This window comes from Bombus terrestris, chromosome 7, assembly GCF_910591885.1.
Source record: "Bombus terrestris chromosome 7, iyBomTerr1.2, whole genome shotgun sequence".
Classification (NCBI taxonomy): domain Eukaryota; kingdom Metazoa; phylum Arthropoda; class Insecta; order Hymenoptera; family Apidae; genus Bombus; species Bombus terrestris.
In genome coordinates, this window is record NC_063275.1 from 24952701 (window position 1) to 24969234 (window position 16534).

General features: G+C 38.5%; 2 protein-coding genes across 6 annotated transcripts; both read left to right on the top strand.

Moving 5' to 3' along the window:
• The first annotated feature begins 7460 nt into the window (after positions 1 to 7460).
• Positions 7461 to 8648, top strand: LOC100647340. The gene is made up of 2 exons (XM_003396946.3): positions 7461 to 7684; positions 7787 to 8648. Exons 1-2 carry the CDS (start codon positions 7668 to 7670, stop codon positions 8124 to 8126), a joined length of 357 nt encoding a protein of 118 aa, XP_003396994.1. The 5' UTR covers positions 7461 to 7667; the 3' UTR covers positions 8127 to 8648.
• Positions 8649 to 8933: 285 nt separating this feature from the next.
• On the top strand, positions 8934 to 15607 carry LOC100647463 (zinc finger protein 384). 5 transcript variants are annotated; one of them, XM_012310764.3, is made up of 4 exons: positions 8934 to 9966; positions 12654 to 12828; positions 13228 to 13715; positions 13863 to 15607. In XM_012310764.3, exons 3-4 carry the CDS (start codon positions 13246 to 13248, stop codon positions 15181 to 15183), a joined length of 1791 nt encoding a protein of 596 aa, XP_012166154.1. In that variant the 5' UTR covers positions 8934 to 9966; positions 12654 to 12828; positions 13228 to 13245; the 3' UTR covers positions 15184 to 15607. The 5 variants fall into 5 exon arrangements, with proteins under 5 accessions (XP_012166154.1, XP_003396995.1, XP_048263522.1 ...); XM_048407564.1 differs by lacking the exon at positions 8934 to 9966 and adding an exon at positions 10757 to 11432; XM_012310763.3 differs by lacking the exon at positions 8934 to 9966 and adding an exon at positions 10757 to 11404.
• Positions 15608 to 16534: the final 927 nt, after the last annotated feature.

The following is a 16534-nucleotide window of genomic DNA, read 5'->3' on the forward strand; positions in this document are numbered from 1 at the left end:
TCGAAACGGAGATACTCTCTGCATCTCTACGTCTACGCGTATCGATGAATCATATTCTTGTACAATACGTGAAATATATGTTAAGGATAAATCAATTTTTAATAATCAAATAGACAATTTTTGGTTAGGAACAAACGATATAAAGAAATTTTTCATATTAATTTCTACGACATTCGGATATTACCATAGGATGTAACAGGATAGTATATAGGACATTCGTAATCGACGATAGAAAATCATTTCGATATTTGAAATCTTTCAAAGATTCGTACAATCGCTAATCTTGGTTACGCGTTATTTTATCTTCTAATATAGGATATTTCTAATGTTATTTGATTTATATATCTATAGCGGCGTACACAAATTTCTGGTTACGTACATTTTTCATCGTATATTCTGTTTCAACTCTGTTTTCAATCGTTTGCTTTTACGCGTAATGCTCTTACATCGAATATCAAATTATATTTCTTTCGGATATCGCTTTTAGAATACAAAGCGAACGATTTATCTGGCTGGACACTCTTGCACATATTTTATTTAAAAAAAAAAAAAAAAAAAAAACAGCGAAGCAGAAAATTTCGTAAAAATACAAATTATATAAAGAAGATTCGCAATTTCTACGATATATAGTATCATTCGCAGGAAAATATTGGAACTCGATTCTTAATTTAATTTCACGCTTGTTCGTTTGTCGATATATTTTTATTCGTTGCTGCTACTACGTTCCATAAATTTTTCTATATATCGGCTTTCTTTTCAAGAATTTGTACAGACCTCGAGATACAAACGCATTTGGCACTCGAAGGCGACTACGATAGTTAATTTTAAGCGATTAACCAATTAAAATTGGTTTCGCGGCAAACGTTTGATCTAGAACTTACAAAGCATCGATGAATCATAAATACGGCACTGATTCGAAGGAGGTCCATGGGGGAATCGGTAGAAGAAAACCTGCTTTCATCGCGACACCTGTCGACCCGTTATATATACCGGCGCTCGAATACCTCGATTCTTTGAAAAGCTTTATATCATTTGCTAGAAATCAACGGTGTACGCAGATAGATATCAAACTTTCTTCTCAATGACAACGAAGCGTTCTTCGCCCTGTTAAGACGTACAAAACATTGACCGTTTGTTAGTGGGACGAAAAGAAACCTTTCGATGATCGATTAATTGAGAAAATGAATAGATTCGTACTTTATCCTTATGACATCTTAAATCTTTCCAAGCTACACCACGACAGATATGACCTATTATCTTAAATTAAATGCTACTTATTTTTTGGATAAACGAAACTCGAAGAATCATATAATCACATACTACAATGGTCGTGTGTTATCACGCGACTTATCTATCTATCTATCTATATATATATACGTGTGACTGATTGTATATGTTAGCGATTTTGGCAGGGTTTTGCAAAATTCGGCAAATTACGATCGTTTCGAGATCTCACGAGTAAACGAAGAATCGCGTACAGAAAATTGAAAAAAGGAATGGAATTTATTGCTGTGCGTAGTAATAAGAAGGAAAGAATGCCAGCAGAATGAAATTGTGGAAGATACAATTTGTCACGAAGCAGCAGAAATTCCATACGAGCTGCAGCATGAATCATCGTCTAGCTTTCAGCTGGAGGGCGTTCGAATTTTAAGCTGTGTATGTCTGTACGTGTTTAGAAGATAGTTGCAGGCGCCTTCCACAGCGACGATCGTTGCAACTCGCGTTTCGACTTCGATGTTTGCGTTTGAATATTGGTTCGTTTACTTTAAGACGTTTGGCTTAGTTGTTCTTCGAGTTGCACCACGCGTGTGGTTGAATCTTCGTAGGAGAGTACAATGCTTTTGGAATTTATTCTCCTTTTTTCAACCATTGCTTGAAAACAGACAAATTTCAAGAAGAAAAACTTATGGCAAGCTGTGATCTGTAAACGGCAAATTTGCGAGTTTCTCAACGAACGAGTTATTCGATGGAATCTTTCGCAGTGCACGATCTTACGTAAGAACGTTCGGTAGCTCTATTTCTATAGTATGTATAACTTTATCATAGCAAGATAACGCCACAGTGCGAAAATAATTGTTGAACCGAGATAAGAATGACGCGAGTCTTCGCAAAATCTTTTATACGTAAAATGTTACGCGTTAAAAATTATGTAAAAACGGTGAAATAGGAAGCGGATAAGAGGAATCAGGCTTAAACGTTCCATCGTGATTACAAAAAATTGCGTGGAATAAGATACGATCGAACTCGACCAAGTCCATATAAGGAAACGTACGTGTCTTATTCAAGATTACCTCGAACAAACAGATAACAATAACTGTACGATATCACTGCGATTACGGTGCAGCTTTCGTTTCCTTGATATCAAACGGTGTTTCATTTATTTCTACGTAAAATTCCGTCTCTCGGGCATACGATCAAACGTGCATGTTGTTTCTATAGAAACGTTTTCACAAAAATGCCGTTTGAGACGGTCGTATCAGGCCACGCCAGAAGCGACAAGAATATCTCGAAATTCGATGATGAAAGCGCTGAATTTATCGAAGGAAAAGATCGAGAAATTAGTAGATAAACACGAAAGCATTTCAAAGAGGAAGATGTATCGATAGTTGTACTTTATCAACGGTATCAACGCGTAAACGTTGCCTAAATACGTTATTGAAAAGTGTAAATAAAGCAACATAATATTATAGATATAGTTTTGTGAAACTACGAAAAATATATTGGAATAATAGATATCTGAGAGAAGGTCGCTACGCAGAGAGTATTTTTATGATGCGAAACAGATAGGTGCATAAAATTTCTTCGAACTTAATCAAATTTATAGGGTCTATATGAATGGAGAAATAACGAGGACAAAGATAAGCGGATGCTCGGAATTCCATTTCACGATCACGATATTAAAAAAGAAAAAAAAAGAGAAAAAGAAAAAAACAGAATCTAATAAGGTAAAACGACTAAAGAAATTGCGAATAAACCGATTAAAATAGAAAACTTGGAGGAAAAATTAAAGTGGATGAAATAAGACAAAGCTTATAATACGATGAATTATCATTCGAATCTGGAAAAACGGATCGTTGGAAATTTATAAAATTTCTATGAAAGATGAACTCCGATGGTTGTAATATTAAACTTAAACTAATATCAAACTAGGGAAAAAAACATTCCCAAGAGAATATTTGGGTGTATTTGGTTGCGCGAGGCCCTAGTATTAAAAGGACCACCTTGGCGAGCGAGCTCGGCTCTATGGTGTTCCATGGCCGTGGGGAGATCGATGAGGAACGTCTGCAGCGGCCACCACGCCCAAACCGGGAGGGAGTACCATGACTCACCCCATACAGAGAGAACCATGAGACGAGTGGGGACACCCCCGTGGCGCTGCTACGTGGCATTGAAAGTGACGAACGATCGCGCAAATTCACCCTCGTTTCTCGTCATAGTTCGACGAACGTGTGTCACGTGAATCTTGCTTAGGGACACGCACGAAACAACCGGCGGGGATCACGTGCGTCGACCTAACCCAACAACTTAGTCCAATTTAGGAAAGGGACAGCCTTGATTTTCAACGATCGGAAGAACCTCGGAGAAGGTATTCCGATTACTCATCGACTCGACCACATTGTACAGTCTGCTATATGTTTCGAAAGAACGTTGAAATTGTTCCGTGATCGATACGGATACCATTTTATATCGCGCTCGCTGGTTAAATTTTGCTCTTTGTTCACTACTCTGTCATCTTGCTTTGTTTACTCTACTGTCGCGTAGAACGATTTTACTTCGATAGCGAATCAAAATATCCAAAATATTTCTTTATATTTTTAAGTAATACGTATTTGGGATCAAAGTTGGAAGAAAAATAGGGTCGAAATAAAAGTGATACGATATAGCGAGAGATTTCGTTATCGTGGAAATCTTGGCAATCGCGTACGAGCCTGGATGCTCCTCCTTCGTTAAGGGAGTGGCTCCATTTGCTGTCGTATCTGGTTGACGTGTAGGTTTGACGAACAAACGTGCCAAATAAACCGAAATCTTACTCACCCGCTGAATAATCGTTTTCTCTCGTACGTGAATGACCATAAATGGAATTAGTCATTTTTCGTTTCGTATCTTCTCAACCTACTACATATTGTAGCAAACTACTATAACCCTGCCTATGATAAAACGCGATTAGATTACGATCGCAATTTATCATCGATCATCGTACCAACGAAATAGGCAGTAACCTGGCATTTTCGATATTTTAATAATTCGGAAAATGAAAATGAAAATGAAATAACTGGAAGATATTATATATATATATATATATATAGTATAGTATATATATATAGTATAGTAGCATGAAATGGAAAGATTTTTATTCGTTCGGTTATCTTGTTTATTGATTAAATATAGCATATATTCGTGGGAAAATCAATACGAGCGTTAATTAAATTAACGAAAGCGTTGTATATTATCAACGTATCGTTCGTTCAAGCGTATTGTTGCCATGTAGCTTTATTGGAATAATCAGTATTCGAGAAGATAGCCGAAAATAACCGAGTATATATTCTACGAGCGCAAGGTTGCTCAGGGATTATTCTTGACGCGAAGCTTTTTGGGACGCGCTATATTACGGACTGTCGAAGAGAAATTGGCCGTGCACCCAAAGTCAATGACTTCGTGGCTTGGTTTAATTGACCCGACGACGGGATCTTTTCACGGCTTTAGGAATCAAGGCCACCGCGTATACGTATTTAACGTAGCTCGATGTGTGCGTCTCGTAGGTGTTGGACGTCTTTTTGCAGACGCATCGAATGTACACATAAAAGAAACACGAGAATACATTGAACGTGTCTAATTTAGTGCTGCCACAAAATGAACGTTACAATTATGAAAATTAGACTAAAATAACGGTTCGCCTAAAATCGCGAATTAATATTAATATAAGCGATTAATAGCGAATCGCACGATGTATCGACTATGCGTCCTCTTTTTAGAAAGTATTCCGACCCACTATCGATCAAGGAATTTCGCCAATCTTTTAAATACAAAATTTCACGGTCCAAACTGTTTCGTAATATCCCGAGAATTGCCACGTTTTCAATTTTCAGTACATCAACGTAACTCTGAGATAATCGTCGTTAATGACGATAAGGGACGATCGATTGTCTCGTTAATCACACGAAAGCGGAATTTTCCAATTCTATCGGGACAAGAATCAAAAACTGTGGTGATTCGATCGTCTTCGTGAAAATAGCCCGATATTTTTAGAAAATTTTATTTAATCGTCAACCGAGGAAAAGAAACATTTTATTAATTTGTCGATTTATTAATTTACTATATATCCTATGCTAATAATACGCTATAATACGGTACACTGGTACACAGTAAATTTAACTTTAACTGGACGAGAAAATTGTCAGAAATGGAAAGCAGATGCCAAGAGAAGAGAACGGTAGGCAATACCAAAGGAGGCGTTTTCCTTTCCTGTGGTAGAATCCTCGTTATCCTACGGATGCCGGTATCTTACGAGATAAACGTTTCCCAGACGACAAATGTGTTTCCCACTTCCTAATAATAACGGCGAGTATTCCGCGACTCTCTTTCTCGGCAGGTCTTCTGAAATTAATTAAGCTCATCAACATGCGTATCACGGTGTAATTGGAGCGACTCGTTCGGAGTAACAACTAACGAGGGTCCGCGTTCACACCCACGTATCGAGCGAAGCATGTGTAAAAGCGCCAAATATGGATCGTTTATGTGGCCCTTTAAATCTTTTACTATAAACAGCCCCGATACGATTACAAGTACACGTACTTCGCTTCTCCTGATCTTTCACAAATTATTTTCTATGAAAAACATCTCACACGAGAAACAATATTTTTGTATGCTCTTCGTTTGTTCTCGTACTTGTACTTAACCGCATTAAGCAGTGTAAGAACGAAGCGTAGAATAAAATTTATTCGATAATTTTAACTCAAATCGTCTTTATGCCTTTGATACGATAATACATTTCCTTTTTCGATATTGTTCGTCATGATGTTGCAAAATATAATAATTTCTTATTGTACATATATGATTATGTATTAGGATTTTGAAATAAGATATCGTTTTAATAACTGCGTTTCATTAACGCGTCGATTATCAAGAAAAATATTTGAAAAATTCGATATCGGATAAGAAACGTATCTCAAAATCTTTTGAAATTTCAATGTGAAATCGGTATTGATGAGGAATGCGAAAATGTTTTTTAAATACTACATTTCTCGTGTAATTAAGTCGTTTGAATTTTTTTTTTTCCTTTGCGAGCAAGATTTTATGGTGTCTAAATAGATATGCGTTAATTAAACTGTCACGAACATTTTCTTAAGTACGTAATTTAAATATTTGAATTACGAATTCAAACTTAAATATAAATTTAAATACGAATATATCATGCTCAGGAGGATTAAAAAATTGATTGTAAAAGATTCTATATGATAAATCAAAATTTAGTATCTATCATTAAATGTTACTCGATCATGTTGCCATATCAACGGAAATATCGTAAGTTTAAAAGGTTAAAACGTCGGAACAAATAACACGTGCATTACATACACATGTACCGACCGATCTTGAAATTAGTTCTGCCGTGAAGGAAAATAAGTTTGTAATTCACTGACTATGTTGAAAACTATACTTCTAGAAAGAATATTTAATTCAATAGAATCTGAAGACATATATAAAGATTATTGTAACTAATGCGCTCTAATTATGGAAATATAATACTCGTTATCAAATAATTTTAGTTGACTAATTTATTGGCCAGTATAGTATACTGGTCAGAATATTTTACAATGAATGATATGTTAATGCGATTTGCATAGTCAGTTTTGACAAGAGTAGACTTATATTATTTTCTTATGCGCATTGATATATGTTTCGCTTCCGGTCGGTAACTAAATGATCGATGGTTATATCGTGGGTCGTAAGTCACGAAATTCTGGCAATACCAATTAGAAATTGTAGGTAGTAGACTTAAGATACCAGGAACCTAATAGTCATCCTCTATGGGAAAAACGAATCACAACTATGTGTAATATCTGAATATAAGATATTCTTACTTGTTACAATAAAAAAATCTTCTGCGCATTTTTTATTTTTGCCCTATATATTCCCTTCCTTATCGCTCAACTTATAGATTCTCGTGATTAATGCATTTTAAATAAAAAGATAGCAATATCGAAGCTTCCAAATTATTTAAAATATGAATTAAGATGGTTCGTCTTTTTTGCTATTAGATAGTATATCTAACATTTTTCATACAGACAAATATATTGTATATTATAGTATAAAAAAATGTATAGTTATCTTAATATAAAATAATATAAAATTCTCATACCTATTTTATTTATCTTTCTCGATCGTTTCATTTTTATCTAAGGTTTAAAACATTTTGCTTAAAAACATGTCACTTACGCACTCTAGCCTCTGGAGGTTGAACTATAAAGCAATAAGAATATCGGTGTATACTGCTGATTTGTATAATCAAGCTTTGTTTTTTTTCACAAACGTATATGACTTACACGTAAGCTCAACAGTATACGACGTTAATTGTTTCGACGAAGAAAAGTTACAAATATCATAATATGCAGTGGTTAAGAATATATTTGTATTAAAATCTTCTGCTAAAAGTTTAGATTAATTCAAGGATGACTCGGGCTAACAGGTTAGTTTTTGTTGATGCATGTGTGTAATGACACTCTACCATTTAACATATATAAATGATTGGATCTCATTCTGCTAATTCATCTTCGCTTCTGATATTTAGGAAAAGGGGTCGTGATGCAGAAGAAGAATATAGTGAATTTATGCCATTAAGTAAAAGAATAAATAATCTTCATATTAATGGTTTATCGGGCATGCATGAAAATGTTACTGAAAATATGGATACAGACTGCTGCAGCAGAAACTTTATGCCATCGCCAAATTATTCAGAACTTTCTCAAGGATCACCACTGTACGACGGATGCAGTTCTAGCCAAAGTAGTTACATAGCAGAATATAAACCAGATCTGGACGCAACTGAAAATCCATTTTATTACGAAAGTAACAAGCTGCTATTTTCCTTGTATATGGAACGTGTTCAGAGAGCATCTGATTCATTTTGATATCGCTATTTTCAAATTATAATTCCTAATCATTAAGCATTTCTTGCATATCATTTTCTTCATTCCTTTTCAATGTATTTTTACTCGAATTTGAATTTTCTTAAATCGAATCAATGGAACTCTTGAAAAATTTAAGGTCCAGAACATTGTAAACAACAATCTATTATTTATTATCAAAATATTATCTCCATATAATACAATTGTATATATCAAAAGAGTATTTAAAATTTTTTGTCAAGCGACAGTTCGCTTGGAAAGATATAGAATTAAAATTTGCATAATTATGATTAACGAATTTAGAATTTGAATGATCTGTATTTCATTATTATTATAATATAATATAGCAATAGCGATTGAATTAAATTGATGTTTCTATATGAATGACGTATCGTTGATCAATTGTATTTTTCTTATAAATATATACTAGATCGTAAAGTATTTTGAGATTGTGAAAGTATGAAATAGCATATTTGTAATAAAAATATCTATAAAAGAAAAAAGAAAAAGACATTAGGCTTTTAATTTATTTTTATTATGTACCTATATCGTGTTACCAGTACATATATATATATATATATATACACCAGTATATGTGTGTGTGTGTGTGTGTGTGTGTGTGTGTGTGTGTATACACATACATATATATATTTTTACGTTTATTTATTTACAATAAAGGGTCAGATGATCGAATAGTTGTATCAGAAAAGAATTTCCTCTCTGGCTATATCAAGTGATTCGTATAACGCGCGCAATAATATAGAAATATGGCGGCCATCGAACTATCTTCGTAATATCGATTCTCGACCTAACCTCACTTCAGTCTCCGCTAGGTGCGCACAGAGTTAGTGTCGCTTTGTAGTGGTAGAGGAAACGAAGTAACTGAGAGCAAGACAGAGCGACGGACAGGTGTTTTTTGCGCTGTTAAAAATTTCTTTTTCGAAAGTTCGGTACTCTTGTAAAATTATAAAGATCATCTGTAATATCTGTAAATAGAACGGTACTATTACGAGTTGACTTGTTTAATCTAGAAGCGCGCACGCGCCGCTTTCCCCTCGCTCTCACAATATACTCCGCGCGTAACCGCCGCCATAGTTGATATTTCTCCGATAGAATATTAATAGCAGCAGTAAGTTTTCGCGGTTAAACGTATTTTTATTTACTTGACTGAGGAAAACAAGAATGCGTTCGACGAGGGCGGTGAGACGAGGTCATTCAAGATAAAGCCTGGGATCCGTAGGAAGAAGGAGGGTGTCTACTTTCACAGCTCGTGGTTTTTAGGAGAGTGGCCTGGCATCACGGCGCTTCGAGTCAACGTGTGGCCACTGTCGGGTGGCTATGTACCGTTAGCTCGAATTCATTCCCCGTTGGCCGGCCCAAGACCCACGCTTACCTACCGACCGGGGGCCATACTCGATCGAGCTCGACTGTCGTATACCCGGAAATGAGTGCGCGTCGCGGCTTGTGCCGTTAACGCAGGAAGACTGCCAGTAGTGCGCGAATTTATCACGAGTCACGACTCGTCACGATCATCTTGAAAGACCCACGTACAATTTCGACGTACGTCTCTCTTTTTCTCTCTTTCTGTCTCTTTCTCTCTTTCTCTCTCGTATGACGTGTGCACCGTAAGCAAAGTAGCCGTGGCTAGCCAAGAGAGCCGTGGCACAGCGGCGAATGTATACGTAGAAATGAGAAAGTTGCTGCCGCCACGGTGAAGATTGAGAACGACGCAGGCGAGCCAGCCAGGCGGACGGTCTCTGTACTACGCGAAGCTTCCGACGCGGCGACAGTAGTAGCAGTACAACGTTTGGAGTGCACAAGGGAGAGGCACAGCTGCTTGTGGGTGAGTAGGACACGCATTTTCCTCGTGGATGATGACCGTCTTGTTGTACCCGGGTAACTCGCGTGCACCTATATACGTGTGTCTCCGTACGGTAAACTAAAGGTACGAGTTGGAGGAATCCGCGGACGGATGCCGCCCCACGAATCTTTACGCGTTTTACTCCTAATGCGAAACGTGCACGAGAAACCGCGAAACGGTGGCCACAGAGCACCCACCCCAAGACACTAAAATCGTCGCGGGGCCCTCGTCGTGGCTCACGGCTTGGCTCGAGCTGGCTTTGGTGGGGTGGTTGGAGGTGCGGACAGTGGTTGAGAGGCTGGTGGGGTTGGAAATTGCGTGGTGGTGGGTGCCCACCGAGGTCTCGGAGGCCCCTCCGTGGCATCTCGCTGCCTCTAACCCGTCGAGGTGGGGGTGTAAACAACAGCCCTGCCTGTGCCTCTGTTGGCTCTACTCTGTCCTCCGTTTCGCCTCTGCCCTGCTCTCGCCTCTGCCAACTCGCCCGATCTTTTTCCTACTTCCTCTCCACGTAACGTCTCCCGATGCGCGATCGAAAGAGCACTGAAGGGAGGGAGAGACGCAGGGCGAAAGGGAGAAGAGAGGGAATAACCATCGAGAGAACAAAGCATCGGGCTTCGCGGACCTGTGCTATTTTCTCGCGTCACCGTGTACTCAATTCCATCATGGCCGATGTATCACCGAATCTGCTGACGTGGTAACCTTGTCCATCAGTTTACCTAACAGCCGCGGCGCCGTCTATACGCGCGCGCGCGCACTTGCCTTCGATGTTTACACAACTGCGATGTTGCCTTAACTACACCCGTTCAACATTAGATGTAGAGTACCCGTCCTAATCTCTATCGTATACAGCGTATCTCTCTGTCTGTCTCTCTCTGTGTGTATGTCTCTCTCTCTCTCTCTTTCTCTCTCTTTCTCTCTCTATTACAGTTTTAACCTATCTTATTACTTGTGTCCGAAATTTATGTATTTTCCTTAGCCTGGGTGCTAGTAAGAAAACATATCTGATTGCACAATGCCCGAGTGCCGTTCCATTCAACGTACGCTGCCCCCGATATCATACGAGACACTAGAATTCCTCTAGAAACCGCGAATACTCAGACATGCTCTCTTCGATACGTGTACGCGAGGGAGACGGTTATGTAGTGTGAGAGAGATATGTTGAACCTTAAGAGAATCGGCGCCATTACGACATGCGCGTCTTGCAAAAGCGTCCAACAACGGTACGTCGGCGAGGCTGACCGGTCAGTCGCACACGCCATTCCGTGAAAGTCGAAAAACGCATCCCGCGGTGCGTCCTGTTTATGCGTGTGTGTTCACGTTTACGGTAGTTTCTTCTTGTTTCTCTAACTAAGCCGTGCAACCACCCGCAACGACTTGCTGGCACGAAATAATCGTCCATTCGACACGGCACCCTCCTCGGGTACGTCGAAAGGAGGAGAGGTGTACGGGTAACCTAACCTCTTCTCTCTCTTTCTCTATCCCTCACCCGTTTTCTACTACTCCTTCCCTACCCACCGGGTGGATCAAGGGCGAGAGTCATCGGTGTGTCCCACTTCGTCTGCCGCGATGTCTGCTTCGTATGTTCTCTCCCGATATTTCGCGTTCCCCTCCCCGGGGAGTTCCCGGTATGTCGAGGATCGTCTCCCTTCTTTCTTGACATACCCCTACCCTTTCGAGCTTGCGGCACACGCTTACGCACCTACACACCTATCTATCCGTTCCTTCCCGTCCTATTCTCGCGATATTCCGTGTGTTAGTACGAGAAAGAGAGTGAGTCTCGGGCTCTATTTCGCGGTGGGTTCCCGTTTTCCCACCTATGGGTTCCCCCCTACCCTCTGTCGAGTGCTCCTAACCCCTACCCCCGTGGGGGCACCATCATGGTGGAGTGGGGTGCAATCCTGGGCCACTTCGACGACTATCCTCCCTGCTCCCGGATCCCTTTGAGGTGGGGAAGGGGGTGAAGTGGGGGATCTTTCACCCCACCCCCACATACCAACACATGGTCAAGAGGTTCGAAGTTAAGACTACGACGGTAGGAGGTAGCGCGGGACACTCTCGACGTTTAACTTCTCACCACTTTCGCGGTTAAATGCTTCGGGTGCTGTTACCAAATGCACCGCGTTTCAAACGCAGGCAGAACAAGGGTAGCGGTGGTAACGGTGGTGTGAAAGCCCGATCCAAATTGCTAAACACTGTATCTTTAGAGCAAATAGATTGGCTGTTTACCTTCGTCCGATGCATGCTATTCCACTCGACCTTGATCTTGATTTATTACGATACGAACATTACGAACGAATAGGGAAACGTGCACATACATTGCGCGGGGAGGCGGTTTCATTTTTTCTTTTCTTTTTTTTCTTTTTTTTTTCTTTTTTTTTCCTTTTTTTTTGTAATCGTTGTACTACTGTAGGAACACATATAGCGCGGAACTTTTTAACAGCGGGTCGTGTACAAGTTCTCCAACCACCTGTAGCTAATATCGAGTACGGGATACGAACATAGAAAATGGAATACAATAGAATTAATAGTATTGACACCAAACGATGGATAAAATTAAATGAGAAATAAAATATCTTTAGATTCGATATTTACGATATATGACAGACGATGTTCAGATTAATTGGTTTTTATGCATGTTTATTGACTTGCAATTTGTTTTTCGTATTTAGCAACATGATCGATGTACAGACATGATGTATTTACTTTACTTCGGAATATGTCTGCTGAAGGAACGTTACGGGATTAGAGAATATCTGTGAATTCTATGAAAACACGGAATATGTTTTGAAACAGTTTCAAGTATCGAAGGTCGATGAACTTCGACAGCAATACTCATGCGTCAAAGTGAGTGTAGTTGTGTAATATGATATGTAAATACGTATCTGTTATCAAGTGTTTGATACTCTGTTTGTTTCGTAACACGCAAATACGTTTCATTTAAGCAAAGAAACGATAATTTAACAGAACACGTATATTTTCAACTTTATAAGACGTTATAGCGATTTAATATGATTTTTTATATGTTTATAGAATTTGATAATTAGCAAACAAGTAACATAATATCTTCAGTTTTGACAATATTCATAGTTTTTAATTATTATTTACATTTTGACTGCTTTATTCGGTATAAAAATTTGCATAGCTGAAAAAAGTATTGTATTTCGTTTCAGACGTTCAATAACCGATCAATTTCATGCTCATTATTTGTATCCTAATGCTAACTACGTTCTGTTTGGTTTTCAGATTTAATTATCGTGAAAGATGAATTTCACGCCCTTCCCCGGGTTTACAACAGGCTCGCTACCGACGGGCACAGTTCATCAGTTTGCAACCGCTAAATTCGCGCAAAACCTACCCACTGGTGGTCAGGTGGTTGGCGTTTTATCCGGTGGCGAAGGTGGGGTTCATTATCTGAGGCCGGTTGATCCGAACGGGTTCGCGGTGGCTCAAGGGGGTAACAATCAACAGCAGCAAATTATCACGCTGCCAATTACCGTACCTGGAAAAGATGGCACGCAACAGCAGCAAACCGTCCAAATCCAGGTGGTCAATCCCAGCGTTTCGCAAAGTGGAAACAGCGGTGATCAGCCCAAATATCATTTGGCTCCAATATCTTTGGGACAGTTCCCCCAAGGTGCTGCAACAGTTCTTACCGTTGCTTATAGTCAACAAGGCGCAGATGGGGTACAAATTCAAGTTCAACCACAAAACACCGTGGCTACGACGCAAACGTAAGAACCATAGTTTCACTTAAATTACTTCTAGCACATTTTACATAGGATTGTTTATAATAAATGTATCCTATTTTCCATTTTTTAAAATTGTATGTTTATATCCGTGTTAATTGTTTATATTCTAACATATTGTCCTTATTTTAGGTCTGATCAAACAACCCAAAGTACATCCACAGCAGTCACCACTACATCCCAACAAACCATTCAACAGACAGTGCAGCTACCAGGGGCACCTGAAGGATTAACCGTCGTCGCACAGATTCCACAAGATTTAATTTTACGCGAAGGTATGGAAGAGTCGAAGGAAGATGTGAAGGAAGGTACGACACCGGTCGCTCTCATTAAGAGAGGTAACATTAAGAATCAAGGGAATCAAAGCGGAGAGGAATATATTACATCTATGCCTGCGAGTTGGCAAAGTTTGGCAACCCCAGGGTCTACTGTGGCTGATTATCTCTCTAGATTGCCTGCTAGTACCTTGCCTCTTAGTTTGCAGCACTTTTTGAAGTTTTCGGCAGAAACGATAAAGAGAGAAGCCACTATCGAGTCGAGTCCTCTAGGAGCTGATGGCTTAGACGCATCTGGAAGCACTGCATCCGGTGAACAAGCAGTACAGATTACCGTGGCAAGCGGTGAAACTGCTATTATTCCCGATGTCGTCGAGGAACAAGAATCTGGTACAAAACCTAAGAGAAAAAAGAAGTATAAGAAAAAGCCTCCAAAGCCAAAAAAGCCAAAACCAGGTCAAGTGAGCATAGTTACTGCTCTTGATGGAACAACGCTGTTCTGTTGTCCTCAATGTAACATGGCTTATCCTGAAAAGGAACTCTTGGAACAGCATCTTATCGGGCATAAAATAGAAAGAAGGTTTATTTGTGACATTTGTGGTGCAGGTTTGAAACGTAAAGAACATTTAGAACGGCACAAATTGGGTCATAATCCAGATAGACCTTTTATTTGTTCAGTTTGTATGAAAGGCTTCAAACGAAAAGAGCACTTGAATCTTCATTTTGTTATACATTCTGGACAGAAAACAGAGGTTTGTACTGAATGCGGTAAAGCATTCTATCGCAAAGATCACTTGAGAAAACATGCTAGATCCCATTTGGCAAAACGTATCAAAGAAGATCCTTCGAATATTGCTGATACTTCCCAAAATTCGCAACAGCAAACGGATCAACAACAACAGGCGGAACAATTGCAACAGCAAGCAGACCAATTACAACAGCAATCTTCGGTATCTGAGTTGCAGCAGATTCAAATACAAGTAGGTCAAGGATCTCAGGCACAGATTCATCAGATAGCTGTTAGTGAACAGTCTACGGTTGTTCTTCCAACTGCTGCGGAAACTGGTGCAATGGCTATGCTCCATCATCAACAACAACAACAACAACAGCAGCAGCAACAGCAGCAGCAGCAACAACAGCAGCAGCAGCCACAGCAACAGCAGCAACAACAGCATTAGCAGCAGCATACCGCCCCGAGTCAGCCTGGGCGGTTCTTCCGATTTAATCATCAACAAGCTAGAGGTCGTGCAAGGCAAGGTGTTCTTGCCGATTGAATTCTATAATCTCATAGTCAAATTGGTATTGTGTTAAAAAAAATTCGTTGATGGTGGTTATCGTTGCCTAGTAGTGGTGTTACAAAATTGAGACATTCGCTGTGTCTTTAAATAAAGATACTTTTACTGACGAGCCATCGCATTTCGAAGTTTGTGCACCATCAGCTTCTTAAGGAAGTTGTAGGCCAGATTAATCTATGATTATAATTACACTGCTGAGCTGACTGACAAACGAAGTTCATACGTATGATTTTTCATTTTTGCGTACACGTTATAGCGTACGTGTAGAAAAACAAAAAAAAAAAAAAGAGAAAAAAAAATTATAAAAGACGAGTTAATTTGCTCGTTTAATTCAAAATGTTTTTGTCGCTAATCCAGTTCCATGACGCAAGTTAGAATTAAATAAAGAAGTTTATATATACATATATTATATATATATAAATATATAAATATGAAAATATATTTTTGAAAGCGCGAACTGGATTCGTCACACAGAATGCAATCGAGTTTCCGGCTGAAGTTAATTTCTTTTTCGGTTTTTTTTGTTCATAATAAATATAAGATGAGAAAAATACGTAATGCGTAAGAAACTAAACTAAAACAATACACAAGGCAGGGCTGTAAATACAACCAATTTACTGTTCACGAAAAGGGAAGAAACTGTCGTGCAGATATAAAATGAATCCATTTATTTATTCCACTTGTTCTTTATGTAATTATAAAGACATGAAACAAGAGTGTATCGTAAAAATCGTTGGACGATGATTAACATTTAAAAGAAAAATACGTTTTGAGATATAAATTGTAAAGTTTTATATTTGTATCTGCATCTACACATCGATTAGCTAATGTTTGCTTTCATGAAAATAGGTACATTTTTTACTTTATCAATATAAATCAATCTAAGATAAATACATTTATTGTTATAAAAATTTCAAAATAACTAAATGTAAGTACACCTGTTATTTTTTGAATTAATTTAAGATTATCACAAAATAAGGGTGGCTACTTAAAATCGTGTATTTAAATTCAGCAAAAAGCAGTTTTACAGCCACTAATACATCTAGAGATTCTAAGCTAGTGTAATTTATTTTGTATAGTATTTAAATCGTTTTATTAACTAAACTAATAATTTTTATGAGAAGACTTTTTAATTCTCTTCTTTCATTTGAATATACATATTCGAAAAAAAGATTTTCTATTATCATAAAATACACATTTCAGAGCTACAACAAATAATCGTTGGAAATGAACC